Source organism: Hemitrygon akajei, chromosome 5 (genome assembly GCF_048418815.1).
Source record: "Hemitrygon akajei chromosome 5, sHemAka1.3, whole genome shotgun sequence".
Lineage (NCBI taxonomy): Eukaryota > Metazoa > Chordata > Chondrichthyes > Myliobatiformes > Dasyatidae > Hemitrygon > Hemitrygon akajei.
This window is the reverse complement of record NC_133128.1, coordinates 141,098,056-141,124,131: the sequence shown is the minus strand read 5'-3', so window position 1 is coordinate 141,124,131 and position 26,076 is coordinate 141,098,056. Positions and strand designations below refer to the sequence as shown.

The window sequence follows — 26,076 nt, the reverse complement described above, 5'->3', positions numbered from 1 at the left end:
GTAGGTCTGTAGTCTGGTGTAGTTTTTTTTCTCAGTGTTGTTTTTTACATAGTTCAGTCTAGTTTTTCTACTGTGTCATGTACCACCATGGTCCTGAAAAATGTTGTCTCATTTTTACTATGTACTGTACCAGCAGTTATGGTCGAAATGACAATAAAAGTGACTCGACTTGACTTGACTAGAATTCCTTTAGAGAACAGAAGTGGAAAGGGTCAGTAGATTTAAATTCTTAAATATTGACATATCAGAGGATCTGCTCTAGGACTAGCATGTAAATGTTATTGTAAAGACGGCATGACCGTGCCTCTACTTCCTTTTGAAGTTTGCATAGATTTGGCATGACACCAAAAACTTTGACATAACTTCTACAGACACAGTGGAGGGTATCCTAACTGGCCTGGTATGAAAGTATGAAAGTGGTATGAAAGTACTGGCCAGACTGACTGGCAGAGGGGGTGGGGTGGCTCTGTTGGTGAGGAATGATATTCAGTCCCTTGCAAGGGGGGGACATAGAATCTGGGGATGTAGAGTCAGTATGGATAGAACTGAGAAATTCTAAGGGTAGAAAGACCCTAATGGGAGTTATCTACAGGCCCCCGAACAGCAGTCTGGATGTAGGGTGTAAGTTGAATGAAGAGTTAAAATTGGCATGTCGCAAAGGTAATGATACAGTTGTCATGGGGGATTTCAACATGCAGGTAGACTGGGAGAATCAGAATGGTACTGGACCCCAAGTAAGGGAGTTTGTGGAGTGCCTCCTAGATGGATTCTTAGAACAGCTTGTACTGGAGCCTACCAGGGAGAAGGCAATTCTAGATTTAGTGTTGTGCAATGAACCAGATTTGATCAGGGACCTCGAGGCAAAGGAACCATTAGGAGGTAGTGACCATAATATGATATGTTTTAACCTACAATTTGAGAAGGAGAAGGGAAAATTGGGTCTGTCAGTATTACAGTTGAACAAAGGGAACTATGGAGCTATGAGGGAGGAGCTGGCCAAAGTTCAATGGAACAATACCCTAGCAGGGAAGACAGTGGAACAAAAATGGCAGTTATTTCTGGGAATAATGCAGAAGGTGCAGGATCGGTTCATTCCAAAGAGGAAGAAAGATCCTAAGGGGAGTAAGGGGCGGCCATGGCTGATGAGGGAAGTAAAGGGCAGTATAAAAATAAAAGAGAAGAAGTATAACATAGCAAAGATGAGCAGGAAACCGGAGGACTGGGAAGCTTTTAAAGAGCAACAGAAGATAACAAAAAAGGCAATGCGCCAAGAAAAAATGAGGTACGAAGGTAAACTAGCCAAGAATATAAAGGAGGATAGTAAAAGCTTCTTTAGGTATGTGAATAGCAAAAAAATAGTTAAGACCAAAATTGGGCCATTGAAGACAGAAACGGGTGAATTTATTATGGGGAACAAGGAAATAACAGATGAGTTGAACAGGTACTTTGGATCTGTCTTCACTAGGGAAGACACAATCTCCCAGATGTAATAGTAGCCAAAGGAACTAGGGTAAAGGATGAACTGAAGGAAATTTATATTAGGCAAGAAACGGTGTTGGATAGACTGTTGAGTCTGAAGGCTGATAAGTCCCCGGAACCTGATGGTTTGCATCCCAGGGTACTTAAAAGAGGTGGCTCTAGAAATTGTGGACGCATTGGTAATCATTTTCCAATGTTCTATAGATTCAGGAACAGTTCCTGCTGATTGGAGGGTGGCTAATGTTGTCCCACTTTTCAAGAAAGGAGGGAGAGAGAAAACAGGGAATTATAGACCGGTTAGCCAGACGTCAGTGGTGGGAAAGATGCTGGAGTCAATTATAAAAGAGGAAATTACGACACATTTGGATAGCAAGAGAAGGATCAGTCTGAGTCAGCAAGGATTTATGAAGGGAAAATCATGCTTGACTAATCTTCTGGAGTTTTTTGAGGATGTAACTATGAAAATGGACAAGGGAGAGCCAGTGGATGTAGTGTACCTGGACTTCCAGAAAGCTTTTGATAAAGTCCCACACAGGAGATTAGTGGGCAAAATTAGGGCACATGGTATTGGGGGCAGAGTACTGACATGGATTGAAAATTGGCTGGCTGAAAGGAAACAAAGAATAGTGATTAACGGGTCCCTTTCGGAATGGCAGGCTGTGACCAGTGGGGTACCGCAAGGTTCGGTGCTGGGACCGCAGCTGTTTACAATATAAATGATTTAGACGAAGGGATTAAAAGTAACATTAGCAAATTTGCTGATGACACAAAGCTGGGTGGCAGTGTGAAATGTCAGGAGGATGTTATGAGAATGCAGGGTGACTTGGACAGGTTGGGTGAGTGGGCAAATGTATGACAGATGCAGTTTAATGTGGATAAATGTGAGGTTATCCACCTTGGTGGCAAGAACAGGAAGGCAGATTACTATCTAAATGGAGTCAAGTTAGGAAAAGAGGAAGTACAACGAGATCTAGGTGTTCTTGTACATCAGTCGATGAAAGTAAGCATGCAGGTACAGCAGGCAATGAAGAAAGCTAATGGCATGCTGGCTTTTATAACAAGAGGAATTGAGTATAGGAGTAAAGAGGTCCTTCTGCAACTGTACAGGGCCCTGGTGAGACCCCACCTGGAGTATTGTGTGCAGTTTTGGTCTTCAAATTTGAGGAAGGACATTCTTGCTATCGAGGAAGTGCAGCGTAGGTTCACAAGGTTAATTCCCGGAATGGCGGGACTGTCATATGTTGAAAGATTGGAGCGACTGGGCTTGTATACACTGGAATTTAGAAGGATGAGAGGGGATCTGATTGAAACATATAAGGTTATTAAGGGATTGGACACACTGGAGGCAGGAAGCAGGTTCCCGCTGATGGGTGAATCCAGAACTAGAGGCCGAAGTTTAAGAATAAGGGGTAGGCCATTTAGAATAGAGATGCGGAAAAACTTTTTCACCCAGAGAGTGGTGGATATGTGGAATGCTCTGCCCCAGAAGGCAGTGGAGGCCAAGTCTCTGGATGCATTCAAGAGAGAGTTAGATAGAGCTCTTATAGATAGCGGGGTCAAGGGATATGGGGAGAGGGCAGGAATGGGGTACTGATTGTGTATGATCAGCCATGATCACAGTGAATGGTGGTGCTGGCTAGAAGGGCCGAATGGCCTACTCCTGCACCTACTGTCTATTGTCTATTGTACCCATGCTCAGGAATAGAAAAGTCTACAGAAATTGGTGGATACATCCCAGTCCATCACAAGCAAAACCATCCCCACCATTGAGTACGTTTACATGGAACACTACCACGAGAAAACGGTATCCATCATCAAAGACCACCATTATCTACACAGGAGGTACAGAAGCCTTTGGTCCCACACCACCAGGTTCAGGAACAGTTATTCTACAATCATCAGGCTCGTGAACTGGCATGGTGAACTTCAATTACAACTACTGTGCACTGATTCAACAACCTAGAGACCCACTTCAAGGAATCTTTACAACTTACGTTCTCAGCATTTTTTTTTTATTTGCACAGTTTGTCTTCTTTTGCACATTGGCTGTCTGTCAGTCTTGGTCTATTTGTGTATAGTTTTTCATAAATTCTATAGTATTTCTGTTTTTGTTCTGTGAATTCCTGCAAGAAAATTAATCTCAAGGTAATGTATACGGTAACATCTGTGTACCTTGATATTAAATTTATGAGGGTCAGTCAGCATGGTGATGTGAGGGGAAGGTCATTCCTCACAAGTTTTTCAAGGAGGTAACGAAACAAGTTGATGAAGGGTAGAGCCATGGATGTGGTGTATATGGATTTTAGTAAGGTGTTTGACAAAGTTCCTTATGGTAAGCTCATCAAGAAAGTAATGAGGTTGGGATCCATGGAAACTTGGCTGTGTGGATTTGGAATTGACTTGCCCACAAAATGCAGAGGATTATTGTAGATAGAGTAGAGTCTGGAGGTCAGTGACTTGTAGTGTTCTACAGGGATCTGTTCAGGGACTCCTGCTCCTTGTGATTTTTATAAATGACAGATGAGGAAGTGGAAGAGTGGGTTAGTAAGCTTGCAAATGGTACGAAGGCTGATGACATTGTGATGGTGTAGAAGGTTGTGGCAGTGGGAAAAAGACAGGATGCAAAGTTGGGTAGTGAGGTGACAGAGGGGGTTCAGTCCAGAAAAGTGTGAAGCGGTACTTTTCAGAAAATTGAACTTCAAGGCAGAGTACAAGGTTAATAGCAGGATAGAAGAACAGACATTTTTTGGGGTCTAGATCCACAGATCTCTCAAAGGTTCTGTGCAAGTTGATAGAGTGGTTAAGAAGACATATGATGTGATGGCCCTCATTAGTCAGAAGATTGAGTTCAGGAGCCACAAGGTAAGGTTGCAACTCTGTAAAACCCTGGTTAGGCCACACTTGGAGTATCATGTTCACTTCTAATCACCTCATTATAGGAAGGATGTGGAAGCTTTAGAGAGGGTGTGGGGTAGATTTACCAGGATGCTGCCTTGATCAGAGAGCATGTCTTATGAGGAAAGGTTGTGCAAGCTATGGTTTTTCATTTTGGAGTGACAGAGGATGAGAGGCAACTTGATAGAGGTGTATAAGGTTACGAGGTGCACAGATGGAGTGGACAGCTAGTATGTTTTCCCAGGTTTGCAGTGGCCAATACCAGAGGACATGTGTTTAAGGTGAGTGGAGGAAAGTTTAGGGGAGATGTCAAAGTAGGTGATTTACACGCACAGTGGTGGGTCAATGCACTGCCAGGGATGGTGGTAGAAGCTGATAAAGTAGGGACATTTAAAAGACTCTTAGATAGGCACACAGATGTAAGAAACATGGAGCGTTATTGGGTGTGTAGAAGGGAAAGGTTAGATTGTGGTGTATATTTACATAGGTTGGCACAACACCATGGGCTGAGCGGTCTGTACTGTGCTGTCCTTTGTTCAGTGATCCACCCAGCCTTGCCAAATCTTACTAGTGGCTGAATTGTTAAGGTTTATGTGATTCGAAATCTAATATAGTACTAAAGATTTACAAATTGAGTTAACAAGTGTTCTGTTTTGTTTCCTGGTTTTATCACCTGATGCACAGAGGATGCTGAGTTCAGTGGATATAAACATGGATTGTACAATGGTATGACACATCTCTGCTACTTACAGTTTTAAATATATTTTTCATTATGCATCCCAACCCCTAGTTCCCTTCCTTTGCTGCTGTAAAATTCCCTCCTTGGCAGGGGAACTAGGCTTATGGCCAACCATTATCATTTCACTCCAGAATTGTCTTCAGCTATCAAGATGTTCACCTCAAGGTTTCTTCTTACCATTTCCAACACAAGCAATCCAAAATACTGCCAGGAACAGAGATCAAAAGTGTACAAGATATGGCTCAGTCAGTAGCATCTTAATTCCAAACTGAAAGTCAGAAAATTTAAAAACCACTTCGGGATTTGACCTCAATATCTATACTCTAATGCAGTACTGAAGACTTCTTCTGAATGACATGTTAAACCATGTAGACCTCCTCAGGTCTCATACCTTGAAGAAGCTAAATTGATCCTGGTGTGCTTGCCAGTATTTATCCCTCAAACAGACCATTTGGATGTGATTGCACTGCTGACTATGAAGACTTGCTATACGTAAATATGTTTAAACTGCACTTCATTGGATGTAAAGCACTTTGGTACATCATGAAAACCAAGGAATAAATGTGGGTTCTTCCACCAAAATTCCCTATTTATACCGAGACAAAGGACCTGTTTCCTCTATCTCACTCAATTTCCATTTAAAAACAAAGTTTCAGGCACTGAAGAACCAGTTGCCTTGTCTTGCCCAGGATGGAGATTTGTGGCACAAAGAGAATGGGTTTGAATTTCAAATCTTATTGTTCTTCTGAAGTTTCTTGCCCCTCCTGCATGTTTACCAGTTGTCCTCTCAATCTCTCTCCAGCAGGATTCAGGAAGAGCATGCGACTCTGCCGCAGGAAATCGAAGAACAGCCAACTGCAATGCTCCGCGTGCTCCCCAAGCAACTGCTATACTAGTACAGTATCACCCTATGAGGAGGTGGTGAGATACCAGCGTGGCCCCACCGACAAGCACAGGTTGATTATCCTTGTGGGTGAGTAACAAATGAAACCCTCTGGTTTCCTTGGCTGTGTAAGTCTAGGGAAGACAACCAAACTCGTGAGAGTGAGGTGCTCTCACATCCCAAATCCCTGTTTGTGTGGATGCTGTATAATTTGCTACCCTGTTACAAATTAGTGCCATGAAATAACAGACAGTACACCACATATGATTAAAAGATTATCTTTACGATTCTTAATTTGACTGAAGGGTTAGTAAAGAAAAGAACAAAACAAAGGGTCCATTTTAATGTAACAGTCTAACATGCACAAGTTGGAGCTCAGTTTCTCCATAGTCAATGATCCTCAATCGATCTCACCCCTGGCTTCGTCGAATCACGGTCCCGCTCCGAGTCGAATCCTAGGACCTCTTCTCTCCTGCATCTTCCCTCTTCATCTCCTCTTGAACAACAGCTCCAAGCCCAATCTTAGAGTCCCTCACCCGAGAAACCTCCCCTTATATCGACTATTCTAATTGAATGGTACACATTTCTTCTCATCTCTTACCTTTAGCAATAACCCAAACAAGCTGAAAACAGAACAGACTGCTCTTTACAGACCTACCAAAATGAAATACATACAGCATAACAGTAAAAATATGAACCAGGGCATTACGCAAACAACTTAGATTAGGATCTTCCCAGTGAGTCCTTTTGTAAACTCATTTTGTAAAGGGAATCTTCTCCCCATGAAGGCCCTCTAAACATAGAACTGTAGAGCACAGGTACAGGCCTTTCAGCCCATAATGTCTCTGCTGACAGTATTGCAAAGTTAAACTGCACATCTGCCTGCATGTTTTTCCCTTCAAAAATAGACTTTATTGATTAAAAAATACATAAAAAGGAAGAAACAGCCTTTACATTTGTGATTGTTAACAATCAGTGGTGTAAACTTCAAGGAAAAATACAAATAAACAGAGCGCTATTGTTTCTCATGTGGCGCACTGAGGTGATGCCCTTTCGTTGTTCAAGCAGCTTCCCCACCCAACTCTGCCCCTCTATATGGGGTGATGGAAGAAATCTATACTGTAGTTCTTCCCCACAGAGCTCTAGCACTGACTACACTGAGCTTCAGTGAATCCTTCAGCACGTACTCCCAGCAGCCTGGACTGTACCAGTCTGCGGCATTCCTTTATAGACATCTTGATGCGCTGGAAGATCCTTCACAGAGCACTTGATAGAAACATAGAAAACCTACAGCACAATACAGGCCCTTCGGCCCACAAAGCTGTGCCGAACATGTCCTTACCTTAGAACTACCTAGGCTTACCCATAGCCCTCTATTTTCCTAAGCTCCATGTATCTATCCAGGAGTCTCTTAAAAGACCCTATTGTTTCTGCCTCCACCACCGCTGCCGGCAGCCCATCCCACACACTCACCACTCTCTGCGTTTTTTTAAAAAAAACTTACCCCTGACATCTCCTCTGTACCTACTCCCAAGACCCTTAAGATTATGCCCTCTTGTGCTAGCCATTTTGGCCCTGGGGAAAAGCCTCTGACTATGTCTTGGTGTGTGTCCTTGGAACAGCCTGAAATCAGAGTCCCCTGTTATGCAACTGCTGGAGATGGACTGGGACACAAACCCAGTCCATGGTTTGCACCCATCTGCAAACCTTCTTAGCAAATGCAGAGTTAGCAAAGAGGTGGGTATCAGTCTCTTCGCTACTCCAGCTGTCCCATGGACAGCATACGTTGGGGATAATGTGTTGTGTATAGAGGAAAGTTGAGTGTGGGAGGGCCCTTCTCACTGCCAACAAAGTGAGATCTTGGTGTTTGCTGGTCAGATCTGCTAATAAGATATTTTGTCATATAGTTTGGTCCATTTGCTCAGGGGAAAGAACTAATAGAATTGACAGTGTACCTGTCCCACAGTGTCTGTTACATTCCATACTGACCACTGCCTGACCGACTTGTGGTGAAAGGTGTTTCACTGGAAGAACTCTTCTACAATGGACAGTTAGTGCAGCAATACCCAGCTGACTGGAATGTTCCATATTTCCCACGGGAATTCACCACTGTCCTTGTAGTCGGTGTTTACATTCCCCCCAGCGCTAATGCTAAGCATGCGCTCCGTGAACTGTACAGGGCTATTAGCGAACTGCAGAACGCACACCCTGATGGACTGTTTATTGTCGCTAGAGATTTTAACCACGCAAACCTTAAGTCAGTGCTCCCCAAATTCCATCAGTATGTGGACTTTGCAACAAGAGGGGAGAGCGCATTGGACCTTGTTTACACAAACATCCCCGACTCACATACAGACTGATTGTCAGATGCTCCAGACCAGTTCAGAAGCAGGTGTAAACCTGGCCAGCAGGAGTCATCTCTGCTCTTCAAGACTGCTTTGAGCACACTGACTGGCACATGTTCAGGGAGGCTGCAACTGATGGCGACTCTACCAACTTAGAGGAGTACACGGCATCAGTGACTAGCTACATCAGCAAGTGCATCGGTGTCGTCATTGCCCAAGACCATCACTACATGCTCTAACCAGAAGCCATGGATGACCGTGGAGGTGCGTGCGCTGCTGAGAACCCGTAACTCCGCCTTCAAAGCAGGCGACAAGGCAGCCGTAACAACAGCAAGGACCGAATTGTCCCGGGCCATCAGAGGGGCAAAGCGTGCACACGCCCAGCGAATCCACAGCTACTTCCAGGACAGTGGCGACACGCAGCGCATGTGGAAGGGCATTCAGGACATCACCAACTACAGGACAACATCACCTGACTGTGCGGGTGATGCCTCCCTCCCAGATGTACTGAATAACTTCTACACTCATTTCAAGGTGGAAAATGATGTGGTGACGAGGAAGACCACTCCCCCTCCAAATGACCAGGTGCTGTGTCTCACCGTGGCCAATGTGAGAAGAACCCTGTGCAGGGTCAACCCACAGAAGGCTGCTGGACCAGACAACATTCCTGGTAGAGTTCTCAGAGGATGTGCAGACCAGCTAGCAGATGTTCTCACTGACATCTTTAACATCTCACTGAGCAGCACCGTCATTCCAATGTGCTTCAAGGCCACCACCATCGTCCCTGTGCTGAAGAAGTCTTCAGTGTCCTGCCTCAATGACTACCGTCCCGTTGCACTCACATCCATCATCATGAAGTGTTTCGAAAGGCTCATCATGAGGCACATCAAGACCCTGCTGCCCCCCTCACTGGACCCCCTGCAGTTTGCGTACCATCCCAACTGTTCAACAGACGACACCATTGCCGTCACCCTCCACGTGGCCCTAACCCACCTGGACAAAAAAGACACATACGTTTGGATGCTGTTCATAGACTTCAGTTCAGCATTCAACACAATCATTCCCCAGAAACTGATTGGAAAGCTGAGCCTACTGGGCCTGAACACCTCCCTCTGCAACTGGATACTAGACTTCCTGACTGGGAGACCTCAGTCAGTCCGGATCAGGAGCAGCAGCTCCAACACCATCACAGTGAGCACAGGAGTCCCCCAGGCTGTGTACTCAATCCACTGCTGTTCACTCTGCTGACCCACGACTGTGCTGCAACACACAGCTTGAACCACATCATCAAGTTTGCTGATGACACGACTGTGGTGGGTCTCATCGGCAAGAACGACGAGTCGGCATACAGAGAGGAGTTGCAGCGGCTAACGGACTGGTGCAGAGCCAACAACCTGTCTCTGAATGTGAACAAAACAAAAGAGATGGTTGTTGACTTCAGGAGGGCACCCAGCGACCACTCTCCGCTGAACATGGGGACGGCTCCTCGGTAGAGTTCGTTAAGAGCACCAAATTTCTTGGTGTTCACCTGACAGAGAATCTCAACTGGTCCCTCAACATCACCTCCATAGCAAAGAAAGCCCAGCAGCATCTCTACTTTCTGCGAAGGCTGAGGAAAGTCCATCTTCTACCCCCCATCCTCATCACATTCTACAGAGGTTGTATTGAGAGCATCCTGAGCAGCTGCATCACTGCCTGGTTTGGAAATTGCACCATTTCGGATTGCAAGACCCTGCAGCGGATAGTGAGGTCAGCTGAGAAGATCATCAGGGTCTCTCTTTCCGCCATTACAGACAGTTACACTACACGTTGCATCCGCAAAGGAAACAGCATTATGAAGGACCCCACGCACCCCTCATACAAACTCTCCGCCCTCCTGCTATCTGGGAAAACGCACCGAAGCATTTGGGCTCTCACGACCAGACTATGTAACAGTTTCTTTCCCCAAGCCATCAGACTCCTCAATACCCAGAGTCTGGACTGACACCAACTTACTGCCCTCTACTGTGCCTATTGTCTTGTTTATTATTTATTGTAATGACTGCACTGTTTTGTGCACTTTATGCAGTCCTGGGCAGGTCTGTAGTCTAGTGTAGTTTTTTCTGTGTTGTTTTTATGTAGTTCAGTGTAGTTTTTGTACTGTTTCATGTAGCACCATGGTCCTGAAAAATGTTGTTTTGTTTTTACTGTGTACTGTACCAGCAGTTAGGGCCAAAATGACAATAAAAAGTGACTTGACTTGTAGTGGGACCAGACCTATCTTCTACAATACCAGGGACAGGGAGAACCTCGGGGTGTAGTGACAGTTTGTACCCACCTGCTTTAGGTCCCTATATGCCTGATGCAGAGAAGTGGGGGCAGGCCATGTACAGCAGTCTTGAGCATATCACACCTGATGACCAAATTCTTCCAAGTTATTGTCAGACAGCATCATTTCCACAGACGCAGGTTTTGCTTGACCTTTCCAACCAGTTCCTGCCAATTCTTCAGACCAAACCCCTAGCACCTTCTGTGAAGGGTATGTTTGAACAGTCGGGCCGGTTGCCAAAGAGCACTGTCTCACTCTTCCTGTGGTTTACATCTCAAACTAGTTCCATTCCTTGTTTGCTAGAATGAGAATGTATTGAAACATGAAGGTGATGGAGGAATTGAGGGAGGAAGTATGCTGGTACAACTGTGTATTGTCAAGTTTACACTTCTGAAACCTAGACAAGTGAAGCTGTAGCTATGGGATCAATGAAAGCTGAACCATGGGAAGGAAGGCTCTCTGTGCTGATCATGGAGAAAGGAGTTTTGCCAGTTTTTGCAACTCTTCTGCCAAAACAAAGGAGATCAAATGTCCTCCCACAGCCTGGTTCCAAGTTTTAGAATCCAGCTAAAAGTGTTAGCCAGCTGGTAAGAATAACCTGTGATAAATAAGATTCAGAGGCTATCTTACCTTCTTTGTTTCTTAACGCTATAGGACCCTCAGGTGTGGGAGTGAATGAACTCAGAAGAACACTGATTAAGACCAACCCACATCTGTTCCAGAGTCCAGTACCACGTAAGTTTGATACTTTGTGGGTAAGCAGATGCTGAGGTACATCTCTCTGCATAATCCCTGCTGTTACTTAGCCAGTTTACAAATGGAGCATGATGTTGATGAAGGGTTGGGGCCAAGTGTGAACATTATAAATAACACAGTGATCACAAATCTAGTCATTTCATCTGATTTTCAATTACAAAATTTAATGGATACCTTTCTCTAAGACAGATTTTGGATTTCAAAAGGCGATATGTAGCCAAATAGTAACAACAACAATATTTCCTGAAGGACAAACTCCCAGAGGGAATGAGATCTCAGTGGAAGGGTAGCAGACATCCCACCTCTCCCAGAAGTTGCAGGAGTCTCCCGCATATTGATAGTGGCTCCCTGACGCCCGCAAATTATATACAATATCCCAGAAATTGATTTTTTTTGAGAGGGAGAGGGAGCATCCTGATTGGTCTCTCTTCATGCTAAGTAGGCCTATCAGTTTTCTCTGTGGGCGGGCTTTACAGTCGACCTCTCTATCTCTCTTTTTCATTGTCTATCAGTTCAGTTTAGTGTCCTGCTGCACCGTGGCAGAGTGTTCCAAAAAAAGAAAATATAAAACATACCTCACCCCAGACTACACTAAAGTGTACACCTGCCTAATAGGGGTCAAAAATAATGACAGTGTTGCTTGTTACACTGTTTGCAACAGTGACTTTTCTATTGCCTGTGGTGGGTTAAATGACCGTAAAAGACATGTTGAGGTGAGTTTAACAGGTGACATTCGTTTATTAGCATAGCTAATGTTATTTAAACTAGCTGGCTAGCTGCTAAGGAGCTACTCAATTGATGTCCTATGTGATGAGGCCAAACTCCCTGTAGACTTGCTTAAAGTTGTAATGGAATAAAAAAATGACTCCATGATAATATAAGTACATATTTTAATGTCACATTTTCTGCATATACCCAACTTGGTTTACAGATTAAACAAAGTCACTAAAGAAAGTATTACATACACCCTTGGAGGTCGACCGGGGGTGGGGGGGGATATGGGGTTGTGGGAGGCAGGGGTGCTACCTCCCTGAAATGAGTTTTTGCAAGGTGGGATGTCTGGGGTAGTGTCCTGTAAGAGAGGAAAGAGTGCCTATAGGGAAGTGGAATGCAAAGGGGGAGAAGGGAGAGCAGAGGTAGAATGTGTGTTAACCTGGTGTGTTCTGGAGGAAACACAAGAGATTCTGCAAATGCTGGAAATCCTGAGTAACTCACACAAAATGCTGGAGGATCTCAGCAGGTCAGGTAGCATCTGTGGCAATGAATAAACATTCAATTTTTCAGGCTGTGACCCTTCATCAGGACTGGAAAGGAAGGGGAAAGAAGCCAGAAGCAGTCCATACCTGGCTTGTGTTTCTTGAATGTTGTTATGGAGGGCCATTTCATCCTGATTACTCTCCCCTCTCTATTCCGGTAGATACCACCAGGTCACCAAACAGCTATGAGGAAGATGGTCGGGAATATTATTTTGTTTCCAGGGAAACATTCGAAGCCATGGCACTGAGTCACAGGTAGGTAGATATATCGGCTGCTTGAGTCAGAAGGGGATAAATGCAACAATTTTGTTTAAACAATACTTCAGCAGTTCTGGGTAATGAAGAGCCAGCAGGACAAGATCTGGTCTGCGTGAGATAATAATGCTTCTGGAAGTGGTTCTCTTTCTGAACTACCCAAGATGATAAGTCATTGACTGTGAGAAGAGGAGTCAGCTAGACTGCTCACTGAGTGCATCTAAAAGTAATAGAATGTCACTGACACGTTAGAGCCTCAGCTCAGTCTCCCATTCAAAAACTTACTTGAAGCATGGAGCAGAAAAACTGAGAGGAGAGGGATTTGGTGGAGTTTTGATACACTGAAAACACAGCAAAGGTGGATAGGCAGGATGTGTGGTTTATGGCAGAGTAGTTGTCTTTTGTAATGGTGCTTCCAGATTTAAGGGCTCAGTCAAGTTTGCCTTCAGGTGTCCAATGAAGGCTGATGTGCACCAGGCTGTAAATCAATGTCTAATTCAGGTTACCAGTTGCAGTAGGAAGGAATGAAGACATTTCCTATAGTGTATTTTGGCTTGTAGATCACACTAGAGTGATGGACTGAAGAATCCACCTGTCACTTTCCATGCTGCACAAGAACACAGATGATCTGTAAGTCTGGTCAGCAGCAATCCAAGGAAAATCACACCTTACTTCATAGTGTTTGAAGTTGTCAAGAGAAGTACCAACTGAGTCGATAACTGTGTTAAGTCTTTTAAAGCTAGGATCTTAGTTTCGAAGTAGAAATGTAGGCACGTAGGCAATTTATGTTGCTTTCTTTGCCTCTGCCTGTGCTTCCTTCAGATAAAGCTTCTATGGCTCCTTCAACTGTTATAAATGATCTGCCTCGATGTCTCATTGTGAAGTAATTTAGCTCCATTGACTTGTAAATGCAAGTCAGGAGGATTATAGCCAATCCAGAGGTTATTATAGATGACTGAGCTATTAATACCAACTTTTTGATTGTGAAAGCCATGTTTCTTGACAGCTAACATGATTGCCTCATCTTGAGCAAATATGCATTACCAGAAATGACCTGAGAGATGGTCCTGAGAAACAAGAAATACTCCCTGCTCTCCATGGTTTCTTACATCAGCTCCCTCTCCAACCATAGAAGATGTGCAAAGATACTGAACCACTTAAGTCTCAGGTTTATAAATACATCCAATAGCTGCCCAGCCTTGCAAACTGCAGAGGTGTTAGACCAAGAGAAGCAAGCAGATCTGGAGCATGACCACCAAGAGGTGGACCCTGAACGCCAACAGAAGTAAAAGCGAAGATCCCAGAAGGACATTTTTCCCAACATTAGGAACCTCATCTTCCAGCGGAGATGAGAGGGCAAGCATTGTCTGAATAAATGGACACCTTAAAAGTGTGCAAAATCATAATCTCTCATGTAAATCAAAGACCATCCAATATTACCACTGACTTAGTAAACTATTAACAGTCTAAACACGAGGACATCTGCAGATGCTGGAAATTAAAGCAACACACACAAAATGCTGGTGGAACGCAGCAGGCCAGGCAGCATCTATAGGAAGAAGTAAACACAAAGTACACTGCAGATGCTGTGGTCAAATAAGCACGTACAAACAAGCTGGATGAACTCAGCAGGTTGGGCAGCATCCGTTGAAAGGAGTAGTCAATGTTTCGGGCGGAGACCATTCGTCAGGACTAACTGAAAGGAAAGATAGTAAGAGATTTAAAAGTAGGAGGGGGAGGGGAAAATGTGAAATGATAGGAGAAGACCGGAGGGCGTGGGGTGAAGCTGAGAGCCGGAAAGGTGATTGGCAAAAGGGATACAGAGCTGGAGAAGGGAAGGGGTCATGGGATGAGAGGGGGAGGGGAGCACCAGAGATGGAGAACAGGCAGAGTGATGGACAGAAAGAGAGAAAAAAAAGGAGGGGGAAAAAACTAAATATATCAGGGATGGGGTAAGAAGGGGAGGAGGGGCATTAACGTAAGTTAGAGAAGTCAATGTTCATGCCATCAGGTTGGAGGCTACCCAGCCGGTATATAAGGTGTTCTTCCTCCAGCCTGAGTGTGGCTTCATCTTGACAATAGAGGAGGCCATGGATAGACATATCAGAATGGGAATGGGACGTGGACAGGATCTCCCAGTAGCCATTTTAACATTTTAATTCCACGTCCCATTCCCATTCTGATATGTCTATCCATGGCCTCCTCTATTGTCAAGATGAAGCCACACTCAGGTTGGAGAAACACACCTTATATACCAGCTGGGTAGCCTCCAACCTGATGGCATGAACATTGACTTCTCTAACTTCCATTAATGCCCCTCCTCCCCTTCTTACCCCATCCCTGATATATTTAGTTTTTTCCCCCTCCTTTCTTTTCTCTCTGCCGATCACTCTGCCTGTTCTCCATCTCCCTCTGGTGCTCCCCTCCCCCTTTCTTTCTCCCTAGGCCTCCCGTCCCATGATCCTTTCCCTTCTCTAGCTCTGTATCACTTTCTGGCTCTCAGCTTCACCCCACCCCCTCCGGTCTTCTATCATTTCGCATTTTCCCCTCCCCCTCCTACTTTCAAATCTCTTACTATCTTTCCTTTCAGTTAGTCCTGATGAAGGGTCTCGGCCCGAAACGTTGACAGTGCTTCTCCCTATAGATGCTGCCTGGCCTGCTGCGTTCCACCAGCATTTTGTGTGTGTTGTTGTAATAAAAATCTAGGAGGGCCTCAAAGGGTCACCCATCTGAAATTTAATTTTGTTTCTCTACTGAGGGATGTGGCCTGTACTTCTGAATATTTCCAGACTTTCTGTTTTCATTTTAGATTTTTGTTTTTATTTTTAACCATTGTGCTAATTAACCAATGCAAGATACACAAAAAGGGGAAAAAGTCCTATTGTTTCCAACAACTGGATGTGATCACTGTAGTGTCTTGATTTCTTGAACAAGCAGTCACTTTTGACCAAAGCTTTATCAGCTTTTCCTGTCACTTTTGTTCCTACACTCAGAGCAGAGCTCCAAATGACGGGGGGTGGGGGGGGGGGGGGGTGGTGGCGAGAGAGCATGAGCTGCTGTCATTCTGTTTGTGAAGTACAGCACCTCCTTCTGACCACAGGTTTCTGGAGCACGGAGAATACAAAGGCCACCTTTATGGCACCAGCAGGGAGGCTGTACGCTTGATTCTGGATTCAGGGTTAATTTGCGTCATAGACCTCGAACCACAGGTAAGTGTTTACCTACCAAAAGAAGAGTACGCTCTTCCTTGTCTGCTCTTCACAGTATGGTCAAATCTTGGCATAAATCCCTCCAGTTTCAAAGGCTGCATGGTAGCTCATGTCCATTTAATAATAGTTTGACAATGAAATGCCCAATATTAGCCAATACCATATTCGACAACCCCCAATCTTATGATAGGTGGCCTCACTTTTGTCACCAAAGTCCTATCTCAATCTTTTCATTTATTCTCTTGTAACCATCTAAATCAGAAACTTTTACTTTACAAAGACTCAATTAACACAGAAACAGGCCATGCTGTTGACAGCAGGTGGTGCAGCTCATGGACCTACAGTCTCACATCCAGCAGTTTGAGTTCAACTCTGACCCCCAGAGCTGTCTGTGTGGAGTTTGCACATTCTCCCTGTAACCAAATGGGTTTCTTCTGGGAGCTCCGGTTTCCTGCAAAGATGTGAAGGTTTGTAGATGAAGTATCTCTAGTGTGTGGATGATCGGTTGACTTAGGGGGAAGTTTATAAGAATGTAGGAAGAATAAAATAGGATTAGTGTAAATAGACAGTTGATGTTGACTTGATGGGCTGTAGATCCTTTTTCTTCAAGCTTATTTAAATCCTTCAATCGGACCCCTCTCACTATTCTGCATCACTTCTAACTCTTCTTCAACTTACCAATCAGCTCAGTGATACGAGCTCAGTGGTTCATTCTGGCATGTGAGGGGGCGACTCAACCCAATAGTTTCAGATTCTTGCAGGAAAGTCCTGCTTCCTTTCTTAATAGTCATGTAAATTATTTTATCTTAAGTGCTTTTTCAAAGATCCTGACTGACTTGACTTCCACCACTCTACCAAGAAATTGAGTGTTGGGATCTAACTATATATATACTTAACGATTCAGGAACAGCTTCTTCCCCTTTGCCATCTGATTTCTGAATGGACATTGAACCCATGAACACTATCTTAGTACTTTTTTCTCTTTTTGCACTATTATTTAATTTAACGTGTGCATGTGTGTGTATATGTAATAATTTACAATTTTTATTATGTTTTGCAATATGTTGCTGCCACGTAACAATAAATTTCATGACATATGCCATGATATTAAAACTGATTCCAAATAGTTGTATGACTGGATGAAAAAATACTTCTGTTTATGTGAATAGCAGTTTTGAAGTACTTGAATTTGTATACCTCAGTCTAAGACTTAACTCTGTTTAGCTAATAATCATTATTATAATCTACTGAAAGCTATGCAAACTCATCTAACTTCGTATGCATTTGCATTATTGGAATTAACTTCCCTCAAATGAATCCATTTGTTGTATGACAGATTGTAAACTACTCTTTATATGTAGAGCAGTTCTGGAGTACTTTGAATTGTTCTTCTCATTAAGAGAGAAGGATATTCACCAGATACCAGCTGGAGGTATCACTGTTTGGGTGCATGAAGGCTGGTTGAGTAAAATTCTCTACTGGATGAGTCAGAAGTTATATTTGGTGAAAGGGGTGTCAAATTAAGTTGAACTGGGTATGTTACAGTGAGACAGGCACAAGAGACTGCAGATGCTAGAATCTGAAGCACAACATAAAACACTGGAGGAACTCAGCAGGTCAGGTAGCATCTATGGAGGGAAATGGACATTCGCCATTTCAGGTCAAGACCCTTTGGCCGGACCAAAAGTTAGAGGGGAAATGATCAGTATAAAAAGCTGGAGGGAAGAGGTAGAGCAACAGCTGGCAGGATCCAAGTGAGGGGAAGTAATAGACAAAAGGTGGAGGGGAGAATAAGAGTAGCACTAGAAGTCACTAATAGCACAGGAAGTGAGTTCAAAATCACAGGACAGTTAAGTGTTAATGGTAAACACAAGAGATTCTGCAGATGCTGGAAATCCAGAGTAACACACACAAAATGAGTCAGCATCTATAGAAAGGAATAAAGAATCACCATTCCAGGCTGATATGAAGGGTCTTAGCCTGGAACATTGACTCTTTATTCAGTTCCATGCATGCTGCCTGAGTCCTCCAGCATTGTGTGTGTGTGTGTGTGTGTGTGTGTGTGTGTGTGTGTGTGTGTGTGTGTGTGTGTGTGTGTGTGTGTGTGTGTGTGTGTGTGTGTGTGTGTGTGTGTGTGTGTGTGTGTGTGTGTGTGTGTGTGTGTGTGTGTGTTACAGTGTAGATTCACCAGTGTAGATTTACAGTATCCTGTCAAATGCTTTCATTTTTTTTGCACAGAGAATTCCAGAGGCACGAACAAAGGAGCTAAAACCCTTCATTATATACATCAAACCTCCAAACATTAGACGTCTCCAGCAGACTCGTGCACATAGCAGTATTATCACCGAGTATTATGTCAACAGGTCTTTCAAGGTGAGTTAGCCCTATATATTTACCAATGCTATGAATAACCTCTTCCGTGTCATAATTCCAACTCATTGGCACTTATTTATTGGGAAGGGGTTTTGATCCATTACCTGGGATAAAGGAATTTTGGGGTTTTTGATGTATTTACAGCAATTTTGAACTAAGTTACAAAAAAGGAATCAAAAATATTAATTCAGTCACAAACTAGAGAAAATCCGCAGAATCTGGAAATCCAAGCAACGCACACAAAATGTTGGAGGAACTCAGCAGGCCTAAAATGTTGACTGTACTCTTTTCCATAGATGCTGTCTGACCTGCTGAGTTCCTCCAGCATTTTATGTGTGTTGCTCAAAAATAATACTAAATTCAACAGGTCTCAATGGAAGAGAGTTCTGGGTTTCCCAAATATGAAATGTTAGTTCCCTTCATCTATAACTCCACTCTACGCACTCTTTGATTGCCTATTTATGTTACAGTCCTGCTCCTATCTTAGTGCACTTCTTCCCCATCACTGTCTCCCCCAAAATCACTCTCTCTTTCTGTTTATCATTCACTGATTTTTATTTTTGTGAACAGGAGGAAGATTTACAAGAGATACAGGATGTATCTGAGAAGATGCTGAACTACTTTGGGCATTTGTTTGACTCTGTGATTGTGAATGATGAGCTTGAGGACACTCGCTTGCAACTACTTTCTGTTGTTAAAGAGGCACAGGCTGGTTCACACTGGGTGCCTGCAGCTTGGCTAAATTCAGACTCAGGCTGTTAATTCCTATATCATGAGGCGTCAGAGATGGGTAACTTGCTTAGTGCGACCTAGACTTGATATCCAATGTATGCTGTTTGATGAGATAGTGTAATATGTACACTACATGTAAACCTGAGCTGTACCTTACCTGGTACATTAATATCTCTGTGTGGATGAGATCTGCTCTGTATCTAACCCATGCTTTTGCAGGATTGTTTGATTGATATTTACCCTGCATGAAATTAACACTGGACCTAGCAGGGAATATTTGACGGGCTAGTCTAGATAAGCTTTTCTCTGTATCTAACTTGTGCTTTTCCGAGCTTGGTTGTTATTGATGCCTGCAGGTCAAATGGAAAACTACAGAGCTGAGCAATTTTGTTCCAATGAGCTGCAAATTTGCTTCAGAAAAGTTATGTAAAAAATCTAGGCATAGCACTCTTTATGCTGTGAACTATGTATACTGGGAGAGGAGTAGAACGTAGATGTGCATAAATATTTCATGATGAATAATAAAAGTAATAATCGCTTCTCAGGCTTCCAGCCGAGTACGGGTATTGATTTTAACTGACATTTTGATGACAAGCTCTGCCATCTTCATCAGGGATGATGCCTGGGCATGTCTAGTCCACTTGTATATATACTCCCATCATCCATCCCTTGATTGGTTTGTCCTCATCCAATCAGGTTTCTGCTGTGGCACCTCCCTTACAATCAAATTCCAGTTCTTACTTAGAGTGAGACCTTTAGCTTTGTTAAAATCCTTTTCCTCTAGTTTTATTTCAATGGCTTCCTTCACCAGGTGGTCCCTAAAGCCACTGGTACGGCACAGTAGTTTTGTGCCATCAAAGTCAAACCTGTGGCCATTGTGAATACAATGTTCCGCTGCCGCTGATCTCTCTGGGTAACCCAAATAGATACACCTCCTGTTTTCCACCATGCGTCCCGTCTGGCCAATATACACTGCTCTGCATTCACAGAGAATCCTGTAAACTCCAGCCGTCCTGAGACCCAGGTCATCTTTGACTTGCATAAACTGTGATTTGAGCTTGTAAATAAGGTGAGACAGCGGAAACCTGATTGGATGAGGACTAACCAATCAGGAGGGACAGATGACAGGGGACTGATTGGTTAGTCCTCATCCACCGGACTAAACATGTCCAGACATCATCCCTGATGCAGATAGCAGAGATTGTCTTCAAAACATCAATTGAAATCGATACCTGTACGTGGCTGGAAGCCTGGGAAGAATTTATCCGTCATATATGCTGAGAGAGCACTAGATCCTTTTTCAATAAAAGTAATGATTGTTGGGTTTCACTTTGTTAGTTGTCTGTTTCATTTGATATGAACTATAGAATTTGGTTCTTCATACATGCTCTAATTTTTCCAAATTCAATTTCAGTCTATTTTCCAGCTTCCTCCTCTCCTGTTCTAAAGCTGCCAATTCTTGCCTGAACTGATGAAATGGGAAAGATGGGAGCTATGCTAAGATATTAAACAAAATAATTGCTTCAGCAGTGCTCCTGATATTGGATGTAGCGGCAAAACTAATCCAAAATCTAGACAAAACAATTACGGTGGCCACAGGGTTGTTATTCTTGCACGACGCACCCTCGGCTCCAATGAAATGATTGTTCCAAAGAGTCGAATCCTTTATTTCATCACTTATTAGCAATTAGTGAACATACAATCTTGAAGCGCTACTGAGTGGCCAGCAAAGATATGACCTCCGCCAGTCCCAAGCCACAATCTGCCATGAAGTAAGCAAGAAAGTGTAACTTATTCCCTTTGCTTTCACCATGCCCCTACTCATGTGACTAGTCACCACAATAAACTTGAAACACAGATTACATGGCTCCTATATTGCATTCAATTGGTGAATTCAATCAGTTGACACTTCTTGGGGAGGTGGGGGGGAAGTGTTGTGCATTTAAAATCAGGTTACTGTGGAGCAGAAGTGTCCCCATACTTGTGGCTGCCTCAGGAAATTTGTCTCTTCATACTTAAACTGGATTTCCATTCAGCATACTGTAGGTCAAAGTAAATTCATTATCAAAGTATGTATTTGGTAACATATCGTATCTTAAGATTTAATTTCTTCCAACCACTTACAGCAAAAAGAATTAAAATAGAATTTTACAAAGAAACTACACATAGACAATTTATACTGACAAAAAATGAAGTAAGAAAGAAGAGAAATTGTGCAAATAAAAATAATACTGAGAACATGAGTTGTAAAGAGTCCCATAAGATTTTCTTTTCAACATAAAATTATATGGTAATGTTCAACTCTTGAAATATGCTAAATACGTCTGGCAGAGAATTTTTCACACTTACTCTTAACTCACACAACAGCCAGGTATTATTAACCCAGAGAAAGTGGCTGAGGCTGGTATTTTCACAATATTTAAGAAGCATCGAGACAAACACTTGAATCGCCAAGGTACGGTAGGCTACAGACCAAGTCAGGGTCAGAATTGGGTTCGTTATCACTGTCTTATGAGATGTGAAAGTTTTTGTTAGGTGGCAGCAATACAAGTGCAAAGACATAAAATTTCTAGAAATTACGAAATAAATTGTGCAAAAAACAGGAATAATGTGGTGGTGTTCATGAGCCATTCAAAAATCCAATGGTGGAGGGGAAAAAGCAGTCTCTAAATCACCGAGTGTGGGTCTTCAGGCTCCTATACCTCCTCCCTGAGTGTAGTAATGAGAGGAGGGCATGTCCTGGAATGTGACTGCCCTAAATGATTCACAGAATTCCTCATATTGAAAAATTGTGATGATGGACAAGTACAACCCAGTTTCAATCTGTCAAAGTTACACAAGGATGGGTCCATATCTATACCAACACTCATATCTGTGTTGTGTCAACCCAATTTCTCCTTCCAGCTGTATCGTAAGTTGCAAGGCCAGCACATGCAATTTAAAATTGAATGCTACTGGAGGGAGTGTGCAAACCAAATACACATGAAACTTCAGGTTCAGGTAATTATTGGTGGATGTGCTCCTGCTTATCACTGGTTTGCTCCTTCATCTTAAATGATTACTGTTTTAATGAGTATGACCTCAAATACACATCCTTAAGTTCAGGGTAGTTATCCCCAAACTTTAATCCACATAGATTGAAGTATATGTCAGACATATACTATCATTACAGTACTTTATAATGGTCAGCTCTCATATGATGCTATCTCCAGGCACTACAGTAATAGTCCCCATTTGTTAGTGCTGTTCCAAGTAGTATGGTGCACTATTTACCCGATTAATGTTTTTTATAATTTTCATATTGTTAATGTGCTCCATAATTACACTATGTTAACACATTTGTTATAGTATAGTAGCTTCCAATTTTTGCAGTTTATCATTCTGGAAGATTTTTTTAATTAATTATAGTACGGTGACTTGCGCTAATCCCCAATTATCAGAATTTTGTTCCCCTAATCATTGTATTAAAATACAGTTACAGAACATCACTTTTAATTCAGGGGTTGCCATTGACCAATGCCATTAAGCAAGTGGTCCATAAACCCCAGGTTGGAAACCACTTTTAATTTATTCAATACTAACGCCCCACCCCCCAGTTATTACAGCACTTTGTTTCTTTCTATTAAAAATTGTATTATCCTTAAAAATATTTACATTATCCTCTGTATAGTAGAGAATAAAGATCTTGATGCTGTTAATCACTTAATTATTATACTATATTGTCCACTAATTATTAAATAATCAGCTAATTTTAATGTATTAATCCTCCATTTATTGCAGAATGTTATCTTCCATTTTGATGTCATGAGTCTACTCTGATTTGTAGTATTTCACTACATTATGATCATAATATATTATAATACATGATCACTAAATATTATCCTATTTATCAATATTAAACCTCTATTTATTACAACAATATGTTAATTATTCACTTGTTTGGATTATTTCTCAATGATCATTTTACAAATTGTTACAAAGCATTTTTACCAATGATTACAATGGATTAGTCTTCCAATGGTTGCAAGTTTTCAAAATGATAGGTTGATATGTTAACCTTCCAGTTAGAGAACATCATTCCAACTATAAAGAGAATAGTTCCTTCTATGATTACAGTATACTTTCCTCCAATGATTATATAAATGTTTATTCCCTAAATGGTTAAGGATTGTTTATCACAAATAAGATAAAATCTGCAGATGCTGGAAATCCAAGCACACACACAAAATGCTGGAGGAACTCAGCAGCTAGGCAGCATCTATGGAAAAAAGTACAGTCGACGTTTAGGGCCGAGACCCTTCAGCAGGAGTCCTGAAACGTAGACTGTACTTTTTTCCAAGGATAGTTTATTGCTCAGTTATAACATTAATCTCAATATGATTACATTAAGTTAAACCACCATTGATTACCTCACATTGATCATCCACGAGACTAGAGTTAACCTCTGGGATAAATGGGAAACTACATTGTCCAAAACCCGGGTCAACCCAACTTCAGTCACTGTGTTGCAGTGCACATTTGGAGACCAAGTGCGTGTCATTTGCATAGTAACAATCACATTCCCAAAAAAGACACTCCAAACTGTCATGGCACGAGATTACCAGATTTCTGGAGGGAGATTCAAAGATCTCAACCCTTCATTTAAAAAATGCCTTTAGGACCTTGAATCCACACCGCAGGAGCAGACAATAGACAATAGGTGCAGGAGTAGGCCATTCAGCCCTTCTAGCCAGCACTGCCATTCACTGTGATCATGGCCGATCATACACAATCAGTACCCCATTCCTGCCCTCTCCCCATATCCCTTGACCCCGCTATCTATAAGAGCTCTATCTAACTCTCTCTTGAATGCATGCAGAGACTTGGCCTCTACTGCCTTCTGGGGCAGAGCATTCCACATATCCACCACTCTCTGGGTGAAAAAGATTTTCCGTATCTCTATTCTAAATGGCCTATCCCTTATTCTTAAACTGTGGCCTCTAGTTCTGGACTCACCCATCAGCAGGAACATGCTTCCTGCCTCCAGCATGTCCAATCCCTTAATAATCTCAAATGTCTCAATCAGATCCCCTCTCATCCTTCTAAATTTTAGTGTATATAGGCCCAGTCGCTCCAATCTTTCAACATATGACAGTCCCACTATTCCGGGAATTAACCTTGTGAACCTACGCTGCACTCCCTCAATAGCAAGAATGTCCTTCCTCAAATTTGGAGACCAAAACTGCACACAGTACTCCAGGTGGGGTCTCACCAGGGCCCTGTACAGCTGCAGAAGGACCTCTTTACTCCTATACTCAATTCCTTTTGTTATAAAGGCCAGCATGCCATTAGCTTTCTTCACTGCCTGTTGTACCTGCATGCTTGCTTTCATTGACTGATGTACAAGAACACCTAGATCTCGTTGTACTTCCCCTTTTCCTAACTTGACTCCATTTAGATAGTAATCTGCCTTCCTGTTCTTGCCACCAAAGTGGATAGCCTCACATTTATCCACATTAAACTGCATCTGCCATACATCTGCCCACTCACCCAACCTGTCCAAGTCACCCTGCATTCTCATAACATCTTCCTGACATTTCACACTGCCACCCAGCTTTGTGTCATCAGCAAATTTGCTAATGTTACTTTTAATCCCTTCATCTAAATCATTAATGTATATTGTAAACCGCTGCGGTCCCAGCACCGAACCTCGCGGTACCCCACTGGTCACAGCCTGCCATTCCGAAAGGGACCCGTTAATCGCTACTCTTTGTTTCCTGTCAGCCAGCCAATTTTCAATCCATGTCAGTACTCTGCTCCCAATACCATGTGCCCTAATTTTGCCCACTAATCTCCTACGTGGGACTTTATCAAAAGCTTTCTGGAAGTCCAGGTACACTACATCCACTGGCTCTCCCTTGTCCATTTTCATAGTTACATCCTCAAAAAACTCCAGAAGATTAGTCAAGCATGATTTTCCCTTCATAAATCCATGCTGACTCGGACTGATCCTTCTACTGCTATCCAAATATGTCGTAATTTCATCTTTTATAATTGACTCCAGCATCTTTCCCACCACTGACGTCAGGCTAACCAGTCTATAATTCCCTGTTTTCTCTCTCCCTCCTTTCTTGAAAAGTGGGACAACATTAGCCACCCTCCAGTCAGCAGGAACTGTTCCTGAATCTATAGAACTATAGAACGGAGGATACATTTAAACAGGAAGACTATACTGTCTTAAAATGACCCAGTCGAGGGTTCTTGCCCCACCTGTGACAGTCTGCAGGACCCACACTGGGCTCACCTGCCACCTCAGACCTGGAGCAGACACAAGTCATCCTCGATCTTCTTCTGCACAGGGGCTGTCCATAATCAGAGTGTGTGATTTGTAATTGGGACGGAATATGACTCCAACAAGTTAAATCCCTCCTTTTTTGCCATTTAACTTGCGCAGGAACGTCACCCATCACCGTTTTCAGGTGAAGAGCTCGCGATCAATATCTGTGGGAGCCGCCGGCAATCAAAGACCATCAATCAAAGTCATGACCCCGCCCGTCCTGACAACGAAAACCAATCAGCGGTTCCCAGCCCGCCCCCTCCCGAAGACTGACGCGAGCTCAGGTGACCCCGGATGTAGATGTGTGGCAGGCGTTGACCCTAGATGTTTGGGATGCTACAGCAACGGGACGAGTGAGATGGAGCGTGACCAGGCGGAGGTAAGGCGGAGAGAACCGCGGGTAGACGGGACACGCCACGGGAGGTCGTCCGAGTTGGGTGGGTTGAGAAGACTGCTCTTGGGCTCAGGACCTGAGTACACTGGGAGGGGGATAACACACACGAAATGCTGGAGGAACTCAGCAGGTTAGG

At 43.1% G+C, this 26,076-nt stretch overlaps 2 protein-coding genes across 11 annotated transcripts in view; both read left to right on the top strand.

Annotated features, from left to right (window-relative positions):
* LOC140728241 (MAGUK p55 subfamily member 4-like) overlaps positions 1-20,506 on the top strand; it is a 70,368-nt gene extending 49,862 nt beyond the window's left edge. For 5 of the 8 annotated variants that reach the window (XM_073046707.1, XM_073046712.1, XM_073046705.1 and 2 more), the window contains 7 exons: positions 5,059-5,100; positions 5,916-6,086; positions 11,304-11,384; positions 12,823-12,916; positions 16,017-16,125; positions 18,364-18,498; positions 19,069-20,505. In XM_073046707.1, coding sequence (XP_072902808.1) covers positions 5,059-5,100; positions 5,916-6,086; positions 11,304-11,384; positions 12,823-12,916; positions 16,017-16,125; positions 18,364-18,498; positions 19,069-19,260 — 824 coding nt within the window. In that variant the 3' untranslated portion in view covers positions 19,261-20,505. Of the gene's footprint in view, positions 1-5,058; positions 5,101-5,915; positions 6,087-11,303; positions 11,385-12,822; positions 12,917-16,016; positions 16,126-18,363; positions 18,499-19,068 lie in introns of all 8 variants that reach the window. The other 3 variants (XM_073046710.1, XM_073046711.1, XM_073046713.1) reach the window with 3 other exon arrangements.
* A 5,315-nt stretch (positions 20,507-25,821) lies between these two features.
* Positions 25,822-26,076, top strand: part of tmem237b (transmembrane protein 237b) — a 43,196-nt gene continuing 42,941 nt past the window's right edge. For all 3 annotated transcript variants that reach the window (XM_073046689.1, XM_073046690.1, XM_073046687.1), the window contains exon 1: positions 25,822-25,925. In XM_073046689.1, coding sequence (XP_072902790.1) covers positions 25,905-25,925 — 21 coding nt within the window. In that variant the 5' untranslated portion in view covers positions 25,822-25,904. The remainder of the gene's footprint in view (positions 25,926-26,076) is intronic.